The sequence below is a fragment of the Microcaecilia unicolor genome, chromosome 1 (genome assembly GCF_901765095.1).
Source record: "Microcaecilia unicolor chromosome 1, aMicUni1.1, whole genome shotgun sequence".
In the NCBI taxonomy this organism is placed as follows: Eukaryota; Metazoa; Chordata; class Amphibia; order Gymnophiona; family Siphonopidae; genus Microcaecilia; species Microcaecilia unicolor.
In genome coordinates, this window is record NC_044031.1 from 306,531,282 (window position 1) to 306,555,437 (window position 24,156).

At 40.5% G+C, this 24,156-nt stretch overlaps 1 protein-coding gene across 1 annotated transcript in view; it reads right to left on the reverse strand.

Moving 5' to 3' along the window:
* Positions 1 to 21,033, reverse strand: part of LOC115473188 (arf-GAP with dual PH domain-containing protein 1-like) — a 79,093-nt gene extending 58,060 nt beyond the window's left edge. The window contains 3 exon segments of the mRNA XM_030207950.1: positions 653 to 744; positions 857 to 987; positions 20,758 to 21,033. Coding sequence (XP_030063810.1) covers positions 653 to 744; positions 857 to 987; positions 20,758 to 20,848 — 314 coding nt within the window. The 5' untranslated portion in view covers positions 20,849 to 21,033.
* Between the last annotated feature and the right edge of the window lie 3,123 nt (positions 21,034 to 24,156).

A 24,156-nucleotide genomic window follows, 5' to 3' on the forward strand; every position in this document is an offset into this window, starting at 1 on the left:
TGCAAGTAATTGAACTATTTTTGCTCTGCTTCTGACTGTAATATAGTTATTGAGAGTTGTCCCATTTTTTCCTAAAAAAAATCTTTACATAAAGCTTCTGGTTCAGAACACCAAATTCTGTCCTGAACTGACTTATTGGGTGATAGAGATGTGTAGAGTGAGTGGATTAACAATGTCAACTGCTTCCAGTGCAAATTGGTCTCAACCCTAACTCACCAGCAAACCTTCTAGAGTTTACAAATCATAACCTGCCCAAGCTATTCAAGTGAAAAGAAGGGTCACATGTATATACCACTTTATCCCCATTTTTCTTCAATTTGTATCTTCTGTACACAGAATGCCTGACAGTAGCATGCTCATGCAGAGCTGGATGGAAACTCAAATTAATTTATTCTGCTCCACAGCTGTATAGTCGAGCCATGGGATTGGTATCAATTTATCGACTAAAGCTAGACTAAATACAGGCAAATTCGTTAGTACCCTCTTCACCCATTACCTAAACTTATGTGTAATCTACACAGTTCCTCAATCAGTGGTCTGTATTACTGTATTTGTAAACACATTGTGAGCCTTTAGTAAGAGGGTTGTTCAGTATGGCACCCACCTCCCTCCCTGCTGAGTAACAGGCCTAAGATTGTGGCAGATTGCTTACTGGCAGTCCATATGCGTTGGTCGATAGTAATAGACAGGTACATGTGCTTCATAGGTGGCCTTTGCCTCCGCGTTCCCATGTTGCGCTATGAACTGCAAAACAACACATGCAGAGAAGTCAGAGTGCTACTTTCTTGACTATGCACCCTGCACCAGCTCCAGGCCCCAATCCCCATCTTCCCCACCACCATGAGGCTGTGCTCACCTGCACCTGTGCCTCGTCCCAGTGATCCATCCTGAGTGACTTCACCTTGCTGATGGATGGGATATTGCGGTGGATGCCAGAGCAGCGCAGGCAGATGAAGATTCCCAGGCTGCAAGAGGCCCAGTCTGGATCTGCAAAAAGAAGACATGAACTCAACAATAGGCAAGGTTGAGGCTACAATGGTAGGTTTCAAATTAGGTTTGTGTCCACCACTCCATTTTTATTATTTAATATGTTACACAATATTTTCACATATTTATATATGTTCAAGGTCTAATGCTGTATATCAGTGCTCTTGCTTTGCTGTTTTTATGTAGATGTTCTTATATAGATATTTATTATTTATTATATATATGTTGGGAATCGTATACATGCTTATATATATATATATATACAATTTTTAAATACATATAATGCGTTTTTTGTGATGGGATGATTTATTTATTTATTTGTATTAAGTGGTCCTTTCTATGTATACCACATACTTATTTATACATGTTTAGATTTTACATATATGTATGTATAACATTTTATTATCATTTTATAGCTTATACATTATCTATTTGTTCATGAATATATGAGAAACTATGGTGGTATGTTGTTTTTATATTTTAAGTATGTTGTTTTTATATTTTAAATTTGATGTTTTATTTATTATAATTCAATCTGTTTGTTTATTGTAGCCCCTGACGCAGCCCTTGGTGGGCGAAACACGGCCTGTGTCGGGCAATTTGTTTACATGCGGTATCTTCAATAAAATCTTTCTGATGTTATATTGATCTGCTGGCTTCTTTTTCCATATTGGATTTTGCAGATCGTTTGCCTTGTTGTTTTTTGATACAATGAGTCTGCCGGGTGGAGAGGTGAGAGACTTATGTATTTTGGGGAGGATGTATAGTGTGGGAATGACTGGTTCTTCAACTGTTAAAAAATCAGCTTCTTTTGATGTAATGTATTGGGCTTCCCTACCTAATGAAACTAATGAACAAATTTCTTTTTGAATGATATGAGTAGGGTCATTCTTAAGTACTTTATAAAAAGTACGATCTTCTAGTTGTCTATTAATTTCTGTAATATAATCATCTTTATTCATAATAACGACAGCTCCCCCTTTATCTGCCGGTTTAATAATAATAATGTGTTCATTTTGTAGGGTCTTGACTGCACTATTTTCTTCTTTTGTCATATTGTAAAAGATTCTTCTGTTGCCTTGTTTTTCTAATGATATAATATCATTAAGAAGAACAGTCTCAAATGCTTGAATTAAATAATGTGTATTTCCTGGTGGGAGCCATTTGCTATCTTTTTTGACTATCGACGAGTCTGTTATGTTATCAGTTTTACCTTTAAAGAAATCTATTATTTTTAATTTCCTAATAAACTTATAAAACTCTAAGGTACAATGCGTTTTAAACCATACAGCCAGTTTCTACGTTTACGCAGATTGTGTTCTGACCCCGGGACATATCATCTCAGGTCTATTGATATGACAAGACATTTTCAAGAGAAGGGGTATCCACTTAAACATATTAACAAAGGATTTCAGAGGGCATCTGGTTTATCAAGATCTTCTCTGTTACAACCAGTTAAGAAGAAAAATAATGATAAAATTGTATGCACTTTACCTTTTATTCACATGTCCAACCCTATTATGAAAATATTAAGAAAACATTGGCATTTGCTACAAGGAGTTTCTTCCTTCACTAATAAAGAATTACTTATAGCATACAAACGGGAAAAGAATCTCAAGGACATGTTAGTTCCATCAGCATTACATAATGAGATTGCAACATTAAGGAGTTTACCAGTTGGACATTTTCCCTGTGGATCTTGTTCCGTTTGGGATATTTTCCCTGTGGATTTTGTTCCGTTTGTAATGTTAATATGAAAACTACTGTTTTTCATATTCCATCTTCTAACAAAATGATACATCTTAAAGAGTTCTCAAATTGCAAGACCAAGAATATGCGGTGCTTTGTCCATGTGGTTTGGTGTATATAGGGAAAACTAAGAGAAAATTCAATACTAGAATTATTGAACACAAGAGTGCTTTAAAAAGGAATGTACTAGAGACAGGGCCGGTCTTAGCAAGTGCGGGGCCCTGTGCAGACCAATTTGGTGGGGCCCCATCCTAGCCCCGCCCTAGCCCTGCCCTAGCCCCACCCCCGCTCCACCCCATTGATTATTAAATTTTTAGAACATTTTGTATTTATGAAATTTCAAATAAAGACAAATGAAGCTAAATTTGTACAGAAAAACTGATTGAAATAATAAGCACAATGCTATCATGAAACCCCCGCTCCCCAGAAATTATTCAGTTCAATTCCACTACAATTAGTAGTTCCAATTCTCATAACCCCAGGGGGTCAGAGGTGCGGACACAGAATCTCTCCACTGCAAAACACTGTACACAAACTTGTGCAAAAACACACTCATAACCTTACTAAACCATAACAGCACTAATTCCAAGGACAGGACGAGCTACAACCTTATGCATGGAAAGGCAGAACTGTAATTACACCAGGCTCTAAAACACCATTACACTACCTTGTGAAAAAAAACAAAACAAAAAGGGCTGCAAATACTACACGCTAGCAGGATACTGCACCTTGATCACACATGAAAAACACATGACACAACAGACATGACACAAGGAACTAGAAATCAAAAAATATGAAGGCAAAATACTGAACTGGAAAGTTAACTCAAGAAGTCAGACTTAGCTTGCAGCAATACCAGAAAAATTGAAACTTACATGCAAAATATCACAGATGCACATTTCCAAAAGCTGACATATTCCAATTAATAAATTCTGAATAAAATATTTTTTCTACCTTTGTTGTCTGATCATTTAGTTTTTCAATTCGCTTTGGTCCCTGTGTCTTCTGTTTTATGCAGCGTCTTCTTTCCATTTGATATTTTTTCTCTCACCATGTCCATCATCCTCTGGTGTCCTGTCTACCATTCTCCCTTCCCCTCCATCCATGTGCATCTCCTTCCTTTGTCTTTCCTTCCCTCCATTCCATATCCAGCAATTCTCCTCTCTCCCCTGCCCTCCCCTCCTCTCCCTGGGCCCTGCCCTCCCATCCATGTCCATCGATGCTCCTCTCTCCCCTTCCCTCCTCCATCTATCCAAACCAGCAATTTTCCTCCCTACTACTACTACTACTACTACTATTTAGCATTTCTATAGCGCTACAAGGCGTACGCAGCGCTGCACAAACATAGAAGAAAGACAGTCCCTGCTCAAAGAACTTACAATCTAATAGACAAAAAATAAATAAAGTAAGCAAATCAAATCAATTAATGTGAACGGGAAGGAAGACAGGAGGGTAGGTGGAGGCGAGTGGTTACAAGTGGTTACGAGTCAAAAGCAATGTTAAAGAGGTGGGCTTTCAGTCTAGATTTAAAGGCGGCCAAGGATGGGGCAAGACGTAGGGGCTCAGGAAGTTTATTCCAGGCGTAGGGTGCAGCGAACAGAAGGCGTGAAGTCTGGAGTTGGCAGTAGTGGAGAAGGGAACAGATAAGATGGATTTATCCATGGAGCGGAGTGCACGGGAAGGGGTGTAGGGAAGGACGAGTGTGGAGAGATACTGGGGAGCAGCAGAGTGAGTACATTTATAGGTTAGTAGAAGAAGTTTGAACAGGATGCGAAAACGGATAGGGAGCCAGTGAAGGGTCTTGAGGAGAGGGGTAGTATGAGTAAAGCGACCCTGGCGGAAGATGAGACGGGCAGCAGAGTTTTGAACCGACTGGAGAGGGGAGAGGTGACTAAGTGGGAGGCCAGCAAGAAGCAGATTGCAGTAGTCTAAACGCGAGGTGACAAGGGTGTGGATGAGGGTTTTGGTAGAGTGTTTGGAAAGAAAGGGGCGGATTTTACGGATGTTGTAAAGAAAGAAGCGACAGGTCTTAGCAATCTGCTGGATATGAGCAGAGAAGGAGAGAGAAAAGTCAAAGATGACCCCAAGGTTTCGAGCTGAGGAGACAGGGAGAATGAGAGAGCCATCAACAGAAATAGAAAACGAGGGGAGCGGGGAGGTGGGTTTGGGGGGGAAAATGAGAAGCTCGGTTTTGGTCATATTTAATTTCAGGTGGCGTTGAGACATCCAGACAGCAATGTCAGACAAGCACGCTGAAACTTTGGTTTGGATGCAAGGTGAGATATCAGGGGTAGAAAGGTAGATTTGGGAGTCATCAGCATAGAGATGGTAGGAAAAGCCATGGGATGAGATTAATAAACCAAGGGAAGAAGTGTAGATAGAAAAGAGGAGGGGTCCAAGAACAGAACCCTGAGCTACGCCGACAGGCAGAGGGATAGAAGTAGAAGAGGATCCACCAGAGTGAACACTAAAGGTGCGGAGGGAGAGGTAGGAAGAGAACCAGGAAAGGACAGAGCCCTGGAATCCAAGTGAGGACAGGGTATCGAGAAGTATGCTGTGATCGACAGTGTCAAAAGCAGCGGAAAGATCAAGAAGAATGAGGATGAAATATTGACCTCTGGATTTAGCCAGTAATAGGTCATTGGAGACTTTAGTAAGCGCAGTTTCGGTTGAGTGGAGAGGGCGAAAACCAGATTGTAGTGGGTCAAGAATAGCATGTGAGGAGAGAAAATCAAGGCAGCGGCGGTGAACAGCACGCTCAAGTAATTTGGAGAGAAAAGGAAGGAGGGAGATGGGTCGGTAATTAGAGGGACAAGTAGGGTCGAGTGAAGGCTTCTTAAGGAGAGGTGTGACCACAGCATGTTTAAAGGCAGCAGGGACAGTCGCAGTGGAAAGTGAGAGGTTGAGAATGTGACAGATAAAAGGAATAAGAGCAGGAGAGATGGCATTAAGAAGGTGGGTGGGAATGGGATCAGAGGAACAGGTGGTACATTTTGAGGAAGAAAGGAGAAGTGTAGTTTCCTCAATAGTAACTTCAGGAAAGGAGGAAAGGGAATGAGGGGAAGGAGAGAGAGGGGAACGGACTAGTGGAGGGAGAGGTGATGAAGTAGAGAAAGCAAGGTTTATCTTTTGAATCTTGTTGTGAAAGAATTCAGCAAGGGTCTGACAATAGACCAGTTTTATATAAATATTTTTTATTGTCGAGTAAGTTTATGACGGCATTTGGAATTACAAATAACATGTGGATCGTTTGTGTGGATGACCCGGTATTCTATTAATTTGATTTTTGAAACCTTCCATTTTTCCATTAGATACTTTACATATATTATTATATGCTTTTACGGTTTTACATTTTGGCACGTTTTTTCAACTTTGACTTGGTACTGACGTATATAAGGATTCTATGCAACTTCCGTCGTCTTTTCCAGTATTATTAGTGGAGCGTCCCTTGGTGATTAGACACACAACAGTAAGTGTAATTTTGATTGTAGTTTTTATACTGTTCCATCTTTGGTTTTTTAATTTGTGGCACAGCGTCATCAAACCATATGGTAATGCATGGTAGCTGGTGGATTTTTCGATAAGGCGAATAGAGTATTGAATAATATAATAATTGAGAAAGGCATATAGGATCGCACTTTATGCAAGATGAATCACTTGGGAATGAAGAGTAACTCTTTGACTTGTATTTATTTAGGGACTTGCTGAATGTGTTGGTTTTTCTTTTACGAGTATTGTGAGTATTCAATTTCTAAATCAGTCCAGTTTTTACTTTGTTTTCAGTTTTCTGTTTTTATTTTTATTTTATATGTTATTCTGATTTATATATATATATATATATATTTTTTTTTTTTCATATGTATTTTTTTATATTTTTTAATTAGTTGTTCCTATCAGAAGGTTTTCATTCTAGGTACGTGTTCTATTTTTATCATATAATTTTTATCATACAATATTATAATATGTTTTTATAATATTTTTATTTTTTGATTTCTTGTTATGATACAATATGATTATATTTTATGTTTTTAGTATTTATGTTTTATATTTATATGTACATGTTTGTATAAGTGTCTCTAATGGGATATTGTTACATTCAAGACATGTGTTGATAAAAGCAACCTTATGCATATATATTCTTCTTTTAGTTTTGTAAGTGGGTATGGTGACGTGGTGAATGCTTCTCTTGATAATGAATGTTTTTTGATTAGTGATATATTTATTATATTTATTGTTATATTTATTAATATTATTTACATTTTTATATTATGAGGATTACAGTATTTATGTTCATATTGTTTTTTTTATGTATGATATATTATATTACTATAATTGTTTTTATATTATTTTATACTTGTAATTTTATGTGTAAGTCTATTTTAGCGCCTGATGCAGCCCCTTTGGGCGAAATATGGCCTGTATCGGGCAATTCTCTAGTATATGGTATCACTAATAAAATCTTTACATGTTGATCTGCTGGTTTATTTTCCACGTTGGAGGTTGCAGATCGTTTGCCTTGTTGTTTTTTGGGACCTTCATTTTGTCCAGGCAGAGGTAATTTGTATTGTTTGACACCCTCTATCATTTTAAAATATTGGTGCCTATGGCTGAGACACTAGAAAGGCATTCACAGTACCAGACTGAATAGTGAGTTTTGCTCTTTGAAACCCTTCAAGCGTAAGCCAGCACTTGAGCTTCATGTTGAAGTACATGTTGAAACCTCAATCTGACAAATGGGCTTTTGGGGCCACTCAGCGAGGACTACTTTTGTGAAAGGATCGGTCTGGGTAGGCAGAGAAAGGCATTTGACCCAAGGCTCTCATTGCCTGACCTGCAAAAACATGCTTTCTTCCACTCTAAATAATCTAGTCACCAGTGTTTTTTTTCTAAAAGTCACCTTTACTAGTGCTTCTACAAACAAGAGATAGACTCCATATATAAAGATGGCACCAGAAAAAATTTTTTTAATGGAAAAACAGAAAAAAGTGGGATCGGTTTAAATGGAACGTTTTTTTCTAAAATTAACTAGTATGGCTATTCTTATGCTCTTATAGATAGACATTGGGAAGCCACTGCTTTCCCTGGGATTGGTAGCATAGAATGTTGCTACTATTTGGGTTTCTGCTAAGTACTTGTGACCTGGATTGGACACAGTTGGAAGCAGGATACAGGGCTAGATGGACCCTGTATGGCTATTTTTGTTTTGTTGTTCTTAACCATTTTTGTTCAGTTATAGTGAGACAAGCTATCTCCTGGTTCTGTTGGTCAGCCACAGTGTATGTAGGCTGGTTCTTTTCTCTACTCTTTAAATCTAATCCTTGCTTCTTCTCTTGGGTCTTGGGTGGACACACCTTAGTGTTTCTCTGAAAGATAATAAAAACGGACACACCACTCTACTTTTAGTTTTGATAACTGCTTGCAGACACAATGCTCTGAGAATGGTTAGAGTTCTTCCCCACTTTGATTCCTGACACATTTTTATGATATGATCTTATCACATGTTCTTTCACCATGAACAATGAATAGATATAGTCGGGGTTTTTTTTCCTTATTCACTCATTTCACTCATATAGAATCATTCTCGTCCCTTTAGTCTTACGGTTCCACTTTCACATTTCCTCCTCTCACTAACAATGCCTTATTCCCTCGTTTTACTGTATTAACTACTACAGTTTATTTTTCATTTGCACCTTCACTCTCTTGACAACAACCATCTTAGTTTCTTCAGATAATGCTGTTGTCTTTCTCTTTCTGTGATCTTTTAGTTTATTAATGCTAACGTTTTTGATCTTATCATTTCAACCACTTCTTTTGAAACACTGAAATCGTTTATCATTTATTTTTTTGCTTTACCGTCACTTATTGCCAAGCAAACCAGAACGGTTTACAGTGCAAATCTTACAATAAAATCATAAAACAAATTCAATTTGGAATGCCATTAAAAGACAGGAAAGAACAAACAAATCATCTACTACTGAGAACAACAAAAACAATCAACCCACGAGCCAGTTATACATAATATAATGCACAAACCTATTTGGAATAAACTAGGAACCTGTGTTGCCTACCCACTAAGATACAGTAACTTGAGATGACGAAAGCTAATTGATGATAATAATATGTTTTCAGTGCTGTACGAAAAAGGGCATATGATTTTTCTAATCTAATCAGTTGTGGTAAAGAATTCCACAATGCAGGAGATAGAAAATAAAAAGCAGATGTGAGGGTTGATTCCCATCTGACTCTGGATGGTGGAGGTAAGACCAATCTATTGTCTGTTAATGAGCGAAGAGTATGAGCAGGTGTAGATGGGATAGTTAAAGCTGCAAAATAAGATGGAGTAGCACTGTGAAGTGCCTTATGTGTCAAAGTAAGGACCTTAAATTACCCTCTAAATTCGACAGGGATCCAGTAGAGATCATATAAAGGGACCAGATAAAGATCATATGGCCTATCCAGTCTGCTCATCCATACCAATTGCTAAATTCTACAATCCTTTCCTTTCCCTTAGAGATCCTCTGTGCTTGTCACATGCTTTGTTTCTGAATTCAAGAATCTTTGACTCCACCACCCTTTTTGTAAAGAATTATTTCCTTAGATTGCTCCTGAGTCTTTCTCCTTTCACCTTCATCCTTTGCATCCTCAATCCAGAGTTTCCTTTCAGTTGAAAGCCACTGCAGCCTCTTTTAATTCTTGCTTTTCAGTACTTTCCTGACAAAGATTTGTTGCATTGATCACAACAGGACAAAGTCCAATAGAACTGCTCGAGTCACCGTCATAAGGCTTGGTTAAATCAATTATGTTAGGGCAGATCTTACAGAGAAGCATGATAAGCTATTCAGGAGCATTCATCCAAGGAACTGTGAAATTCTGGAAATGACAATACAATTTCTGTGCTAAACTACAGGTCTCTTATTGAGATGACCAGACCCATTTCATACGCTGCAAGAGTACCTGAAGTACTGATATGATATACTTTTCTGTGACCTTGAGTCCCAGAAACCATAAGGATAAGGAGAGTTAGCCTAATGGTTAGAACAGTGGGCTAAGAGCCAGGGGAACCAGGTTCAAAATCTTGAGATGTTGAGCAAGCCACTTAACCCTCCAGGTACAAATTTAAGGGCCCTTCTACTAACGCTTAGTACATGTTACATGCTAAGAAGCCCATAGGTATAAAATGGGCTTCTTCGTATTTAGCACATGCTAATTCCATTAGTGCTCGCTAAGCTTTAATAAATGGGTCCCTTAGATGGTGAGCCCTCAAGGGGTTGAAAAATACCTACTGTACCTCAATGTACACCACTGAAGTGCTGTGCTCAAATTTGAGGTACAGGCCTACAGGGTCAACTCTGCCTTTATAACAGTGGTCTGCAATGTTTTTGCTGACTTGGGGTAGTATGTTCAAATTCCAGTCATATATTCTAACTTTATGAGGTAGATAAAACAACTGAAACACTAATAATTGTTCAGTTAGCTGTGTTTGTTGAAACACTTAAGACAGAAGAGCTACCTAACACCACCTACCATATGTTAGAAATGCTACAGGAGACATGTCTGTTCAAACTGTGGATGCAGCTCACAGACTGGTTCAGACAGCCTCTGGGATGCTATGTTTCAGTCAGTTCCCTTCTGGCTCACAAAACTAAAACCGATGCTGTACAGGCACTGAGTCAGCAAATACATAAAAGCAAAAGCCGAGAGGCCCTGAGCAAGCATGAGTGATGATGGTGTGACCGAGATCCAGATGTGTGAATCAGTAGAATAGTCCCTCCTCCTGCCTAACTGGACTGTTCCTCATACTGCACAGCTCTAGGTCTCGTACAAAAAGTGTCCCTCACTGAAACTTTTCAAAGGTAGAAATATGAAGTGCCTCAATGGTACCAGAGTACTGGAATTAGCTAAAGGAATATGCACTTCCCTGATGTACTGGAGAATTGTACGCTATACTGATAACACTGAAAAGGCTCATTTATCAAAGGAGTGCACACTGCACTAATAACATTATCAGTAACCTATGCTGCACTGATAACTGTAAGAGCCTGGTTCACTAAGGGCCCTTTTTACAAAGGTATGCTAGCGTTTTTAGCACGCACTAACCATGTACATGTCCATGGAATATTATGGGTGTCTATATGGTTAGCGTGTGTTAAAAACACTAGCACACCTTTGTAAAAGACCCGCTAAAACTTTCTCATCACTTATATTATATTATATTATATCACTATCATGTTTTCCATTACCATGCAACCCAAAATACCTCTGTAACACTAAATGTCAATTCTCCTCTCATTTCCACTATCCATGATATATTGTAAGTCACATTGAGCCTGCAAAGAGGTGGGATAATGTGGGATACAAATGCAATAAATAAATAAATAAATAAATAAAATTGTGTCTATCAATGGAAAAAGTCCTTAATGACTTGGACCCTACAAAGTCACACAGCTGGGGTAAGTCATTGCATAACTGGATGGGATACAAAACATTCTGACATGACGGCAAGGCTGGTGCTAATGGCACTGGAAGGAGTTAGGAGTTTAAATCAGATCTCTTCCGGCAGTTGCATGGCTTGGTCTTGAGAACAGTCTCCATGAGGATTTGCAGTAGGTCTAAGTTCTTTCACAAAGGGTGGGACAAGAGTGTCAAATTCTGAACCCCTCATAAGAGCCAGCACTGTGGTTCTGTTAGTAATAATGATTTTGTGAATGGCTATAACTGCATGAGCTGATGCAGGATATTTGAGATGTGAAATGGGGGACGATATCCTCAAGCGGAGACCTGGAATATAACCAGTTAGGGACTGTGTGTGATATTGTATAAAGCTTGCTAACAGACTTTTTGTCTGAACACTATATAATAAGTTATGACAGGCATATCTACTAATCTAAGGTGAACTGTTACATGAAGTTACTGGCTCAAAAAAGGAAAGCTGAAATAGTTACTTTTAAAGTTGTGCCTGTAGATTACCAACCGCACCAGAGAAAGGACTCTAATACACTATTAGTACTATTACATAGTAACATAGTAGATGACGGCAGAAAAAGACCTGCACGGTCCATCTAGTCTGCCCACGATAAACTCATATGTATATATTGTAACGTCCTTTGTACGAGTCCGGGCGGAACGCTCGAGCCACTTGGCCCCTCCAAGCGGGTCTGTCTCCGCCCTGCTCAATAAAGTCAGGCTGTCTTAAGACCAGTCCTTTCCAGCTCGGCTTCTCCTAGAAAAGGTTCAATTAGCCAAGCTTTTAAACACAGTACAGCACGGCTTGGCTTCTCCCAGCAAAGTTCAATTAGCCAAGCCCTTAAACACAGTCCAGCACTGCTTGGCTTCTCAGAGCAAAGTTCAATTAGCCAAGCCTTTAAACACAGTCCAGCACTGCTTGGCTTCTCAGAGCAAAGTTCAATTAGCCCAGCTTTGAAACACAGTCCAGTAGTGCTTGGCTTCTCCTAGCAAAGGTCAATTAGCCAAGCTTTTAAACACAGTCCAGCACTGCTTGGCTTCTCCTAGCAAAGTTCAATTAGCCAAGCTTGTAAACACAGTCCAGCAGTGCTTGGCTTCTCCTAGCAAAGGTCAATTAGCCAAGCTTTTAACACAGTCCAGCAGTGCTTGGCTTCTCCTAGCAAAGGTCAATTAGCCAAGCTTTTAACACAGTCCAGCACTGCGTGGCTTCTCCTAGCAAAATTCAATTAGCCAAGCTTTTAAACACAGTCCAGCACTGCTTGGCTTCTCCTAGCAAAGTTCAATTAGCCAAGCTTGTAAACACAGTCCAGCAGTGCTTGGCTTCTCCTAGCAAAGGTCAATTAGCCAAGCTTTTAACACAGTCCAGCACTGCTTGGCTTCTCCTAGCAAAATTCAATTAGCCAAGCTTTTAAACACAGTTCAGCACTGCTTGACTTCTCCTAGCAAAGTTCAATTTAAACACCGTCCAGCTTTGTGCGGGCTCAAAGCCTCAGGTCCCACCCTCTTGGTCAGCCTTCTACTTTCTGACCTCCTCCCGCTTGACCCGGGCAGCCCCACTAAACCTCCGACTCTGGTCTGCTGAGAGCCAAGAGTTCCATGGGTTCCTCTGAGATGGGTTCCGGTTCTCCTACTTCCATCCCCTCTGGCTCCTCTATCTCTGGAGCCCAGTCCATTTTCTCTCCTCCTTCCCCTTCCTCTGGTTGAATCACTTCCCCCTCCTTAAATGGGCCTGGGTATTTTTCTTTCCCCGCCCATTTGTGCCACCACCTCTTCCACCAGGGAGGGGACTCAACCTTTTCTTTTCCCTGTTGGCCCTCTCCTGGAGCTTCATGGTGGAGCAGCCTATTCCGCCTCCTTATCCGGGCTCTCCCGGGGCTTTCTGGGAGTTGTAGTCTTCTCCCCCTAGGTTCCTCTTTCTCCCCCCCCGGTGCCTTCAAAGGCGCTTCTTTCGGCACTTTGGAGCTGGGCTTCATCCCTAGCCTTTTTTCTTCTCCATACTCCTTACAATATCTTTCCTTGATTTGTACCTGTCTTTTTCATGGCACAGACCATATAAGTCTGTGCAGCAGTATTTCCCGCCTCCCAACCACCAGTCCCGCCTCCCATCACCGGCTCCGGCACAGACCCCGTATAAGTCTGCCCTCCCCCATCCTAGCCTCTCAACCACCAACCCCTCTTCCCCCCGCCACCCAATTTCAGCTAAGCTTCTGTGGATCCATTCCTTCTGCACAGGATTCCTTTATGCCTGTCCCACGCATGCTTGAATTCCGTTACCGTTTTCATCTCCACCACCTCCCGCGGGAAATACATTTACCACTTTTTTTGTCCTCTCATCACCAAAAGCAACACCAGATTCCCCTCTCATCATTATAAACGTTTATGCTACAGCTGTGTCCTCCCCTGACCTATGTTTTGTAATCACTTAATTAAAAAAAAATTAGAGAGCAGTTAATTCTGATTCTTCAATAGGTGTCAATGGGTAAACAAACTAGAATACACATCCTTTATATAACTACAGGCTTCCAATCACTTTTTCTGCATCCCTGAATTCCTCTACAAGTCAAAGTTCTATCTCCATCACACTTATCTCATCCACTGAGGACCTCCACAGTATTCACACTTTCATCCTTCGTAATGCTCACGAAATGCCCATTTCTCTGCCCATAACCTCGCCTCTTTTTGCCTGCACGTATTGAAATTTAGGCACACTGCAATACAGAATGCGCTTGGAGATTTGTGCACGTAAATTCTAATTAATGCCAATTAGTGCTTATTATTGGTTGTGCTGTCAATTGGCTCAACAAGCTAATCAGTGTTGTTAAGTTATGTGCGTTGTTATAGAGTCGCCTAGATTTCCGTACGGAAATCTGGTCGCACTATATAGAGAATCCGGGAATATATGCAAGTACTATTCCTGGCCCTAGTGGGCTCACAATCTAAGTTTTTGTACCTGGAGCAATGGAGGGTTCATTTTCAGATTCTTAATTCTTCATTTAAATTAGATCCATTAAAGTAAATGAGGCAAACACTCATAGTGGGGTTTTCATTCATTTTCAGAAAAACTTGCTTAAAACTTAAGTACATAAGTATTGCCATACTGGGGCAGACCAAAGGTCCATCAAGTCTAGCATCCTGTTTCCAACAGTGGCCAATCCAGGTCACAAATACCTGGCAAGATCCCGAAAAAGTGTCAGGTAGAGAGGCACCAAAAGACCTCAACACAATACATAACAACAAAATAAAATATATTATACATACAACAAAAGATAATAGAAGAAGCAGATGGAGGAGTAAATAGAACAGGGATTCCAAGTCCACTTGTAGCAGTCCCTGCGTCTGCACTATATCCAACGGGCTATCGCACGAGCAGGCCTAAGGATAGGGCTAAAGTGCAAACGCCAGTCTTTAAAAATGCATTTTTGACCTGCATTTAAGTTTCTGTATGAAGTTCCAACTGTAGGTCATTCTCAAGTGGGGAGCCATTACTTCAAATGTAAAATACTTGATTGATTCAAATCTTACAATAGTGTAAGATGGGACCACAAGACGGTTGTGATGTACAGACTGTAATCTACAATCGGGGGTGTAAGGAATTAATAGGCTAGCAAGAAACGTGAGTAATCCAGGAATGGAAAGCTCTGTGTTTAAGCATTTAGGTGTCCTTTTACTAAGGTGCACCGAAAAATGGCCTGCGCTGTTGTAGGCACGTGTATTGGACGCGCACAGGTCCATTTTTCAGTGCGCCTGCAAAAAAGGCCTTTTTTGGGGGGCCAAAAATGGACGTGTGACAAAATAAAAATTGTCACATGCCCATTTTGGGCCTGAGACCTTACTGCCACCCATTGACTTAGCGGTAAGGTCTCATGCATTAACCGGGCGGTAATCGTCAGCGGGCATACACTGCCGATTACTGCCCGGTTAGCACCATGCGGTAGAAATTAAACCATATTTTCTGCCAAGCGTATCAGACGCGCATAAAAAATGGAATTACCGCAAGGTAGTAAAAGGGCCTCTAAGATTTTGAGATGATTGGAAATGCCACCAGCAATCAGTGTACCTACTTTAGCTGTGACTTGACATGATGAGATTATTTGCTCCCTGAAAGTAATTTCATAGCAGTATTTTGTACCATCTAATGTATTAAAATTGAATTTGTCAAAGACCACATGCCTGGGTGTGGGTAATATTTCTCTGGAACAGCTTAAGATAGGGTATAAGATCATCCCTTGAGTAGATGAAGTTAAAAGGCTGGGGGTGATCATTGAAAAAGAAGGGTTAGGTCAAAAACAGATTTCTAATAGTACTAGAAAGACTTTCTGTAAGTTAGATTGAATAGACAATTATAACCTTTCCTAGAAGTTTGGGTATTGTGGATGGTTATATACTGTAACCGGGTCACCCTTCCAGATGGGACCAAGGCTGTCCCTGCTTAGTTTCAGCTGATTCTCATGAGCTGAGCTCTCCTGTACACCTCCTGGATCAGACTGGCTTCCTCTCACTCAGTCTCTCCCTCCGTTGGTCAGGGTCAGAATAGCCCTTAGTTTCTTTCTCCACCCACTTCCAGAGACTTTAACACACTCAAAGTTCTTAGAAAAATCCAAGGCTTTGTTCAAGCTTTTCTCCGAGTCTGAGCCAAACCAGCCACTTCCATACACCCCCCTCCCCTTCTTCCCCCATTTCCTCTATTGCATTCCATCTCTTCCTCCTCCCTCATTTCCCCCAGCTGTATCTCATTCTCTGGCTCAGAACTCATCTCCCAATCATTCACTTCCCCCTCCCCCTCCTGGGAGTCCAACTGACCCTGCAATGGCTTCTGGGGAGAGTAGTTTTTCCCCTGAACTAGAGATTTCACCGGTGGTTTGGCCACCAGAGGGCGAACTGCTCGCTTAGCAGGGCAGAATGAGGAAGGACGCTGACTTTTAAAGGAACAGTCACTCCCCTTTCTTCGTCCCAGCACTATAGATTGTTCACAATACGCACTTTTGTTAAGTATGTTGAATTATGTTTATGCTTATTATTAAAATTTTATATACCACCTGGCTTAAACGAATCATGGTGGTTAACAAATACATAACAATACAAATGAAAGAAAATAACTGCATATAAAAGAAAAGACTTAATCGTAATCATATAAGACCATCATTCTCATATATAGCAACATCCTTATAAACAAGAGTAGCAATGTGCTGTATTTAGGGCTTACTGACAGACTGTTAAAACAATAGCAGAAAGTATAAAATAAGGTGGAAAGATTTCTTGCAGCTCATTGTGATTCTGGGTAAGTCACTTAACCCTCCATTGCCCCAGGTACAAATAAGTACCTGCATATTCTATGAAAACCACTTTGAATGTAGTTGCAAAAACCACAGAAAGGTGGTATATCAAGTCCCATTCCCTTTCCTTTCCCTTTATGGGAAAAAGTAGATGGGATAGTGCCCGCCCTTTATTTAAAAAACTACACTGGTTACCAGTTAAAGAACGATGTTTAGCATGATGGTTCTGATATACAAGTTACTTTATTTTCAAACACCAGGATGTTTACTTGGTGTAATTCATCGGTATGTACCTAGCCAGACACTTAGATCCTCTACTCATAGATTACTAGAAATTCCGCCTTTAAAGCTTTGTCCCAGGGTGAAGGAGGAATAAAAGTTTTACGGCTCCTTTTACAAAGTTGTGGCTACCAATTAGCAATGTGCGAAATGCGCAGAAGCCCATTCTATTCCCATGGGCTTCTTTGCATTCAGTGTGCCGTTAATGGTAGCGCAGCTTTGTAAAAGAAGCCCTTAATGTACTACGACCTTATTTTTGGAATAAACTACCCCATGATTTGAGATATATATGCCAACTCTAATTTCGTTGAGGAAACGTTTTAAAATGTATTTTCTTTTAAATATGTGGTATTACCTGTAATTTAGACACTGAAACTTCTGGCTATTTTTCTTCTTTTTTCTATGTTAATTATTTTATTTTAAATGTAAAACACTTTGAATGGATTCATCCATAAAAGTGGTATAAAGCCCAATGATGACGATGATAATAGTGGATGTATTTACACCTTGACACAATATATTGTAATAATCTACTCGACTTGGAGTCAAGGCATCGATCAACATATGATTAGCCTTGGTAGTTAGTACTGCGTGAACAGATTGAACCATCCAATATCCCTTTTTACAACTGAGAAATTTTAACAAAGGGGCCCTTTTACTAAGCAGCACTAAAAGGTGGCCTATGTTAGCCCCAGCATGGGTCTTTCCCGTGGGCTACGGCCACTTTTAGCACTGCCGGGAAACGGCTGAGCTTTCTAGTTCGGCAATAATGGCCACACACTAATTTTCCCATTAACGCATGAGCACCTACTGTAGGCAGTAAGGGCTCATGTGCTAACCACACGATAATCGATTAGCGCATGGCAATGTACCTGTGCTAACCGATTAGTGCAGAGAACACTTGCTCTCCACCTCCAGACCCGCCCTAATGCTAAAAAATTAAAGCTGCTTTTTAGCATGTAGGTAGCACATGCACATGCAAAACCTACCATGGGACACCTGACTGCAGCCCCCTGGTAGTGCATTTTAACCTGTGGTAAGCATGTGTTAGTGCTTACCGCAGCTTCTTAAAAGGGCCCCAAAATGAATCTTCTCCTTCCTCATTAATCCATTTTCTGGGAATTTAATTGTACCAGAATTTAATAGGACCTCTTAAGTGAAGTCCACAGTGATCTGCATACACGTAAACTTGCACTGGGCCTCATTACAGCTTTTGATGTGGTGGACCACCCTTTGCTACTGCCCCAGTTTGTCTTACAGTATTTATTTATTGGGATTCATTAACCGCCTTTATGAAGAGATTCACCCAAGGCGGTGTACAACAGGTACAGTTTAACATAAAACTTACAATTTTGTTACCAGCATAACAATAGTAAAATAACCAAGAATAAACATAAATACAATAAATGAGGTAAACTTGAAGACAGTAAATTGAAACCTAACAATAGAACTACCGTGAAACAATATAAAAAATATACACATTTAACAGCACTGAAATTCAAATACCAGAGATATAATACAATGTCAGCATAATACTAATGATACACCTAATAAGCATGCATTAGAACATTCAAATAGCATAGATATGATGCTAAAATAAGCTGCTTTTACTCTTTTCAAGGCAAAATTTTAACATGGATTGAGCTTGTTCTAACATACCAAAAAAAAAAAAAAGATGCAGCAGTACAGTAGTTCAGATCTTTCCCATCTGTTCATACCTGTACAGTCTCATTTAACTGTTCAGTGTCTAGCCAGTATCTTTTGCATTGTGGTGTCCCCCAGAGCTTGATACTTTTCTGCTTGATTAAATCCCTTTGAATAGTGACCTCAAACTTAATAAAAGAAAATGATCACAGCTAGTAATAAAAGAAGACAGTATTCTTCAAAACTTTCTGTGAGCTTTGTTTTTGCAGCTTCAACAGTGTGTAAAAAACCACAAAGCTGAAGAGAATGAGTGAGGGACCGCTACACATGGGAAGGGCCATGCATGCTCAAAAGTTTGCTTTAAGGCTGTTCTATCCTGGTGCTATCAGATGATACCACCCACTTGTATGCCTGATTCAATTCTGCTTATCAACAGAGAAATAAAAATACAAAGCAAAATAATATTTCATCAGGAAATGCAACAAAATAAAGGGCTGGATCCAATTAAAAAAAAAATTAGAAAGGGCTGGGAAATTATGGCTCAAAACGGAAGAGCAAATGCCACACTTTCGGCTATCATTCAGTTGAGTAAGGGGGCATAACACATTTCCATTTAGAAACAATCACTTTATATAGCCACCAATAAAAGATATTCATCAGACTCTTATGAATTAGAGTATACTTAAGTTCAACACAACACTGCAAAAGTGGTAATTTATAACTAATTATATTGTTAATTTGTTCCACCATATTGCTCTAAAAAGGTTTGCATTTCACTGAATCCCTCCACCTGTGTTTCAAGGTGTCCTAAAAGAAAGCTGGAATATTGTAGAGAATATTGTACTGTGTGCCAACAGACATTGTGTAGATAGATGATACACATGGAGGCATATTTTCAAAGCACTTAGACTCACGTACATAGAGGGTCATCTTTGATAGTTCATCTAAGTCGGACTTTGGATGTTTTGTGCTAAACGTACCAAATCCGAATAGATTTTGAAAAAGAAAGATGTCTTATCTCTTTTTTTTTTTTTAATACCATTTCGAACAAGGTTTTGTGCTTTATGCATTTATCTTTTTAGGCCATTTTTGGAAAAAATAAGAAAAACCCGCACAAGTTAAAAACGTACAAAATCAAGCCATTGGGATGTAGGAGGGACAGCATTTTAAGCAGACTGGTCCCCCAGATATCCCAGGAGAGCAACAGGTTATTCTAGGGGGCACTTCTGTGGACTTAATTTAAATGCTCCCAGGTACATATCTCACCGCTGCTCTCTTGTCCGCTGAGTCCTCCAAAACTCACTGCCCCCAAATATACACCACTACAAAAAGCCCTTATGGGTTACGGGGGCACTTATATGTGAGTACAGTGGGTTTCTGGTGAGTTTTGGAGGGCTCACAGTTTCCACCACAAGTGTAATAGGTGTGTGTGGGGGTGGGGGGGGGGAGAGATCTGGGTCCACCTGTGTGCAGTGCACTGTACCCAGCACTACACTACTCTGGAGACCTGCATGCTGCTCTAATGGACCTGGCTATAAAATCTGAGACTGTCATAGAGGCAGGTGAATACTATTTTTATTTACATTTTTTGGGGGTGGGAGGGGGTCAGTGATCATTGGGGGGAATAAGGAGGGGGTCATCCCTGAATCCTTCCAGTGGTCATCTGGTCATTTAGGGCACCTTTTTGTGTCATATTCATTAGAAAAACAAGTCTAGAACAAAACATTGAATGTTTTGCCCCGGACGTTTTGGTTTTGTTCCACTATGGCTGTAAAACATCCAAGTGTTAGGCACGCCCTAATCCCACCTTTGAAACATCCCCACCATGCCCCCTTGTGATTTGGATGCACTGCAGGTGAAATGCGTAGACAGATGTCTGCAAAACAGGTTTCAAAAATACCAATTTGGAAGTTTTGAGACGAAATCTATCCAAATGGTGCTTTATCACACTTTTTGGACGTTTTTCTCTTTCGAAAATGAGCCCCATTGTCTGAATGCAAATCAGAGATGCCCTTCTATACCTCAGACTTCCAATTGTTTTTAGTACGTGAACTTGCCCTTATTATCCCTAAATTTTAGCTGACAATTTTTCTACCTTGGTCCTGCTCTCTCCCATTTGTTTTCTCTAACTATCCTCACCCTCCTCATCTCCCACTTAACATAGTATCCGCATCTCAGTTTTCTGAGGGCATTGGAGTGACTTGTCAAAGCCCAGTCATAGAAAAGCATGGGCAGAATGTAGAAAAGCTTTTGCATATTCTCACTTGGCTCCTGTCCAAGATGATTACCAGCTTGTTCAAGCATACCTCTAGGCTCCATATCTTCAGAAAAGAGGAAAGGCAGGGGATGGGGGGCTGCTCACCTGGTGCTCCACAGTCTGCACAGGTCTTGTTTTCGCTTTTCTTCGCAAGCTCTTTTAGAGCTCTAACAGTTCTGATCTCTTCTCCTGCCATGGTCTTGGCCCACTAACACACGCCTTGGTCTTATTCCTGGAAACTGATCCTAGAAGCTGGTCAGCCACACACACCACCAGATTGCTGTACAGATGAAGTGAACATCACTAGGCAGACCAAGAAAAGAGGATATCTTTGGGCGTACGGGAGGGAAGTGGTGTGATTAATCGCTAAACCAGTTTTTCCACATTTCTTTTGCCAAAAGAGAGGCCTGTGAGAAGGGAGAACACAGTCACACAACAGAAGATAAGGAAGTGAAGCAAAGCGACACCCTGCATAGTCTGAAAACATTTTTATCAAGTTTGAGCATGCTTTGAGTAATTATATCACATTTCACTTTCAGTATTTTGCCCATTCCCTAGTTTTATAATCTATTTTAACCAAAACATTGTCTTTTGTTTATTTACAAGAAAGAGTGGTTCAATAAGTACATAAGTAATGCCACACTGGGAAAAGACCAAGGGTCCATTGAGCCCGGCATCCTGTCCACAACAACAGCCAATCCAGGCCAAGGGCACCTGGCAATCTTCCCAAACATACAAACATTCTATACATATTATTCCTGGAATTGTGGATTTTTCCCAAGTCCATTTAGTAGTGGTTTATGGACTTGTCCTTTAGGAAACCGTCTAACCCCTTTTTAAACTCTGCCAAGCTAACCGCCTTCAGCATGTTCTCTGGCAACGAATTCCAGAGTTTAATTATGCGTTGGGTGAAGAAACATTTTCTCCAATTTGTTTTAAATTTACTGCACAGTAGTTTCATCGCATGTCCCCTAGTCCTAGTATTTTTGGAAAGCGTGAATAGAAGCTTCATATCCACCTGTTCCACTCATTATTTTATATACCTCTATCATGTCTCCCCTCAGCCGTCTCTTCTCCAAGCTGAAAAGCCCTAGCCTCCTTAACCTTTCTTCATAGGGAAGTCGTCTCATCCCCGCTATCATTTTAGTCACCCTTCGCTGCACCTTTTCCAATTCCACTATATCTTTCTTGAGATGCGGCGACCAGAGTTGAACACAATACTCAAGGTGCAGTCGCACCATGCAGCGATACAACAGCATTATAACATCCTCACACCTGTTTTCCATACCTTTCCTAATAATACCCAACATTCTATTCGCTTTCCTAGACGCAGTAGCACACTGAGAAGAAGGTTTCAGCATATTATCGACGACGACACCCAGATCCCTCTCTTGGTCCGTAACTCCTAACGTGGAACCTTGCATGACGTAGCTATAATTCAGGTTCTTTTTTCCCACATGCATCACTTTGCACTTGCTCACACTAAACGTCATCTGCCATTTAGCCGCCCAGTCTCGTAAGGTCCTTCTGTAATTGTTCACAATCCTGTCGCGAGTTAATGACTTTGAATAACTTTGTGCCATCAGCAAATTTAATTACCTTGCTAGTTACTCCCATCTCTAAATCATTTATAAATATATTAAAAAGCAGCGGTCCTAGCACAGACCCCTGAGGAACCCCACTAACTACCCTTCTCCATTGTGAATACTGCCCATTTAACCCCACTCTCTGTTTCCTATCCTTCAACCAGTTTTTAATCCACAATAGGACATTTCCTCCTATCCCATGACCCTCCAATTTCCTCTGTAGCCTTTCATGAGGTACCTTGTCAAACGCCTTTTGAAAATCCAGATACACAATATCAACCGGCTCCCCTTTGTCCACATGTTTGTTTACTCCTTCAAAGAATTGAAGTAAATTGGTCAGGCAAGATTTCCCCACACAAAAGCCGTGTTGACTTGGTCTCAGTAATCCATGTCCTTGGATGCGCTCTGTAATTTTGTTTTTAATAATAGCCTCTATCGTTTTCTCTGGCACCGAAGTCAGACTCACTGGTCTATAATTTCCCGGATCTCCCCTGGAACCTTTTAAAAAAATCGACGTTACATTGGCCACCCTCCAATCTTCCGGTACCACGCTCAATTTTAAGGATAAATTGCATATCACTTTCAGTAGCTCCGCAAGCTCATTTTTCAGTTCTATCAGTACTCTAGGATGAATACCATCTGGTCTAGGAGATTTGCTACTCTTCAGTTTGCTGAATTGCCCCATTACGTCCTCGAGGTTTACCGTGAAGTCAGTAAGTTTCTCCGACTCGTCCAATTGAAATACCATTTCCGACACTGGTATCCCACCCAAATCTTCCTCGGTGAAGACCGAAGCAAAGAATTCATTCAATCTCTCCGCTGTCTTTAACTTCCTGGATCGCCCCTTTTACCCCTCAGTCATCCAGCGGCCCAACCGATTCTTTTGCCAACTTTCTGCTTTTAATATACCGAAAAAAATTTTTGCTATGTTTTTTTGCCTCTAATGCTATCTTTTTTTCGTAATCCCGCTTGGCCTTCTTTATCTGCGCCTTGCATTTGCTTTGACACTCCTTATGCTGCTTCTTGTTATTTTCAGACAGTTCCTTCTTCCAATTTCTGAAAGCGTTTCTTTTAGCCCTAATAGCTTCCCTTCACTTTTCAACCATGCCCGCTGTCTTTTGGACTTCCGTCTTTCTTTTCTAATTCGCAAAATATGTTTGGCCTGGGCCTCCAGGATGGTATTTTTGAACAGCGCCCATGCCTGTTGTACAGTTTTTACCCTCTCAGTTGCCCCCCTAAGTTTTTTTAAACTGTTCGTCTCATTTTATAATAATCTCCTTTTTTAACGTTAAACACTAACATATTTGACTTCCTGTGTATAGTTACTTCAAGGTTGATATCAAAACTGATCATATTATGATCACTGTTATCAAGCGGCCCCAGTACCATAATGTCCCTCACCAGATCATGCGCTCCACTAAGGACCAAGTCTAGAATTTTTCCTTCTCGCGTCGGCTCCTGCACCACCTGCTCCATAAAGCTGTCCTTGATTTCATCAAGGAATTGTACCTCTCTAGCGTGACCCGATGTTACATTTACCCAGTCTATATTTGGATAATTGAAGTCACCCATTATTATCACATTGCCCATTTTGTTTGCGTCTCTGATTTCTTTTATCATTTCTGCGTCTACCTGCTCATCCTGGCGAGGCGGATGGTAGTACACTCCTATCACCGTCCTTTTCCCTTTTATACATGGAATTTCAACCCACAGTGATTCAAAGGTGTGATTTGTGTTCTGCTGAATTTGTAATCTATCTGAGTCAAGGCTCTCATTAATATACAATGCTACCCCTCCACCAGTCCGGTCCACCCTATCACTACGATATACTTTGTACCCCGGTATGACAGTGTCCCACTGGTTATCCTCCTTCCACCAGGTCTCAGTAATGCCTATTATATCCAATTTTTCATTAGTG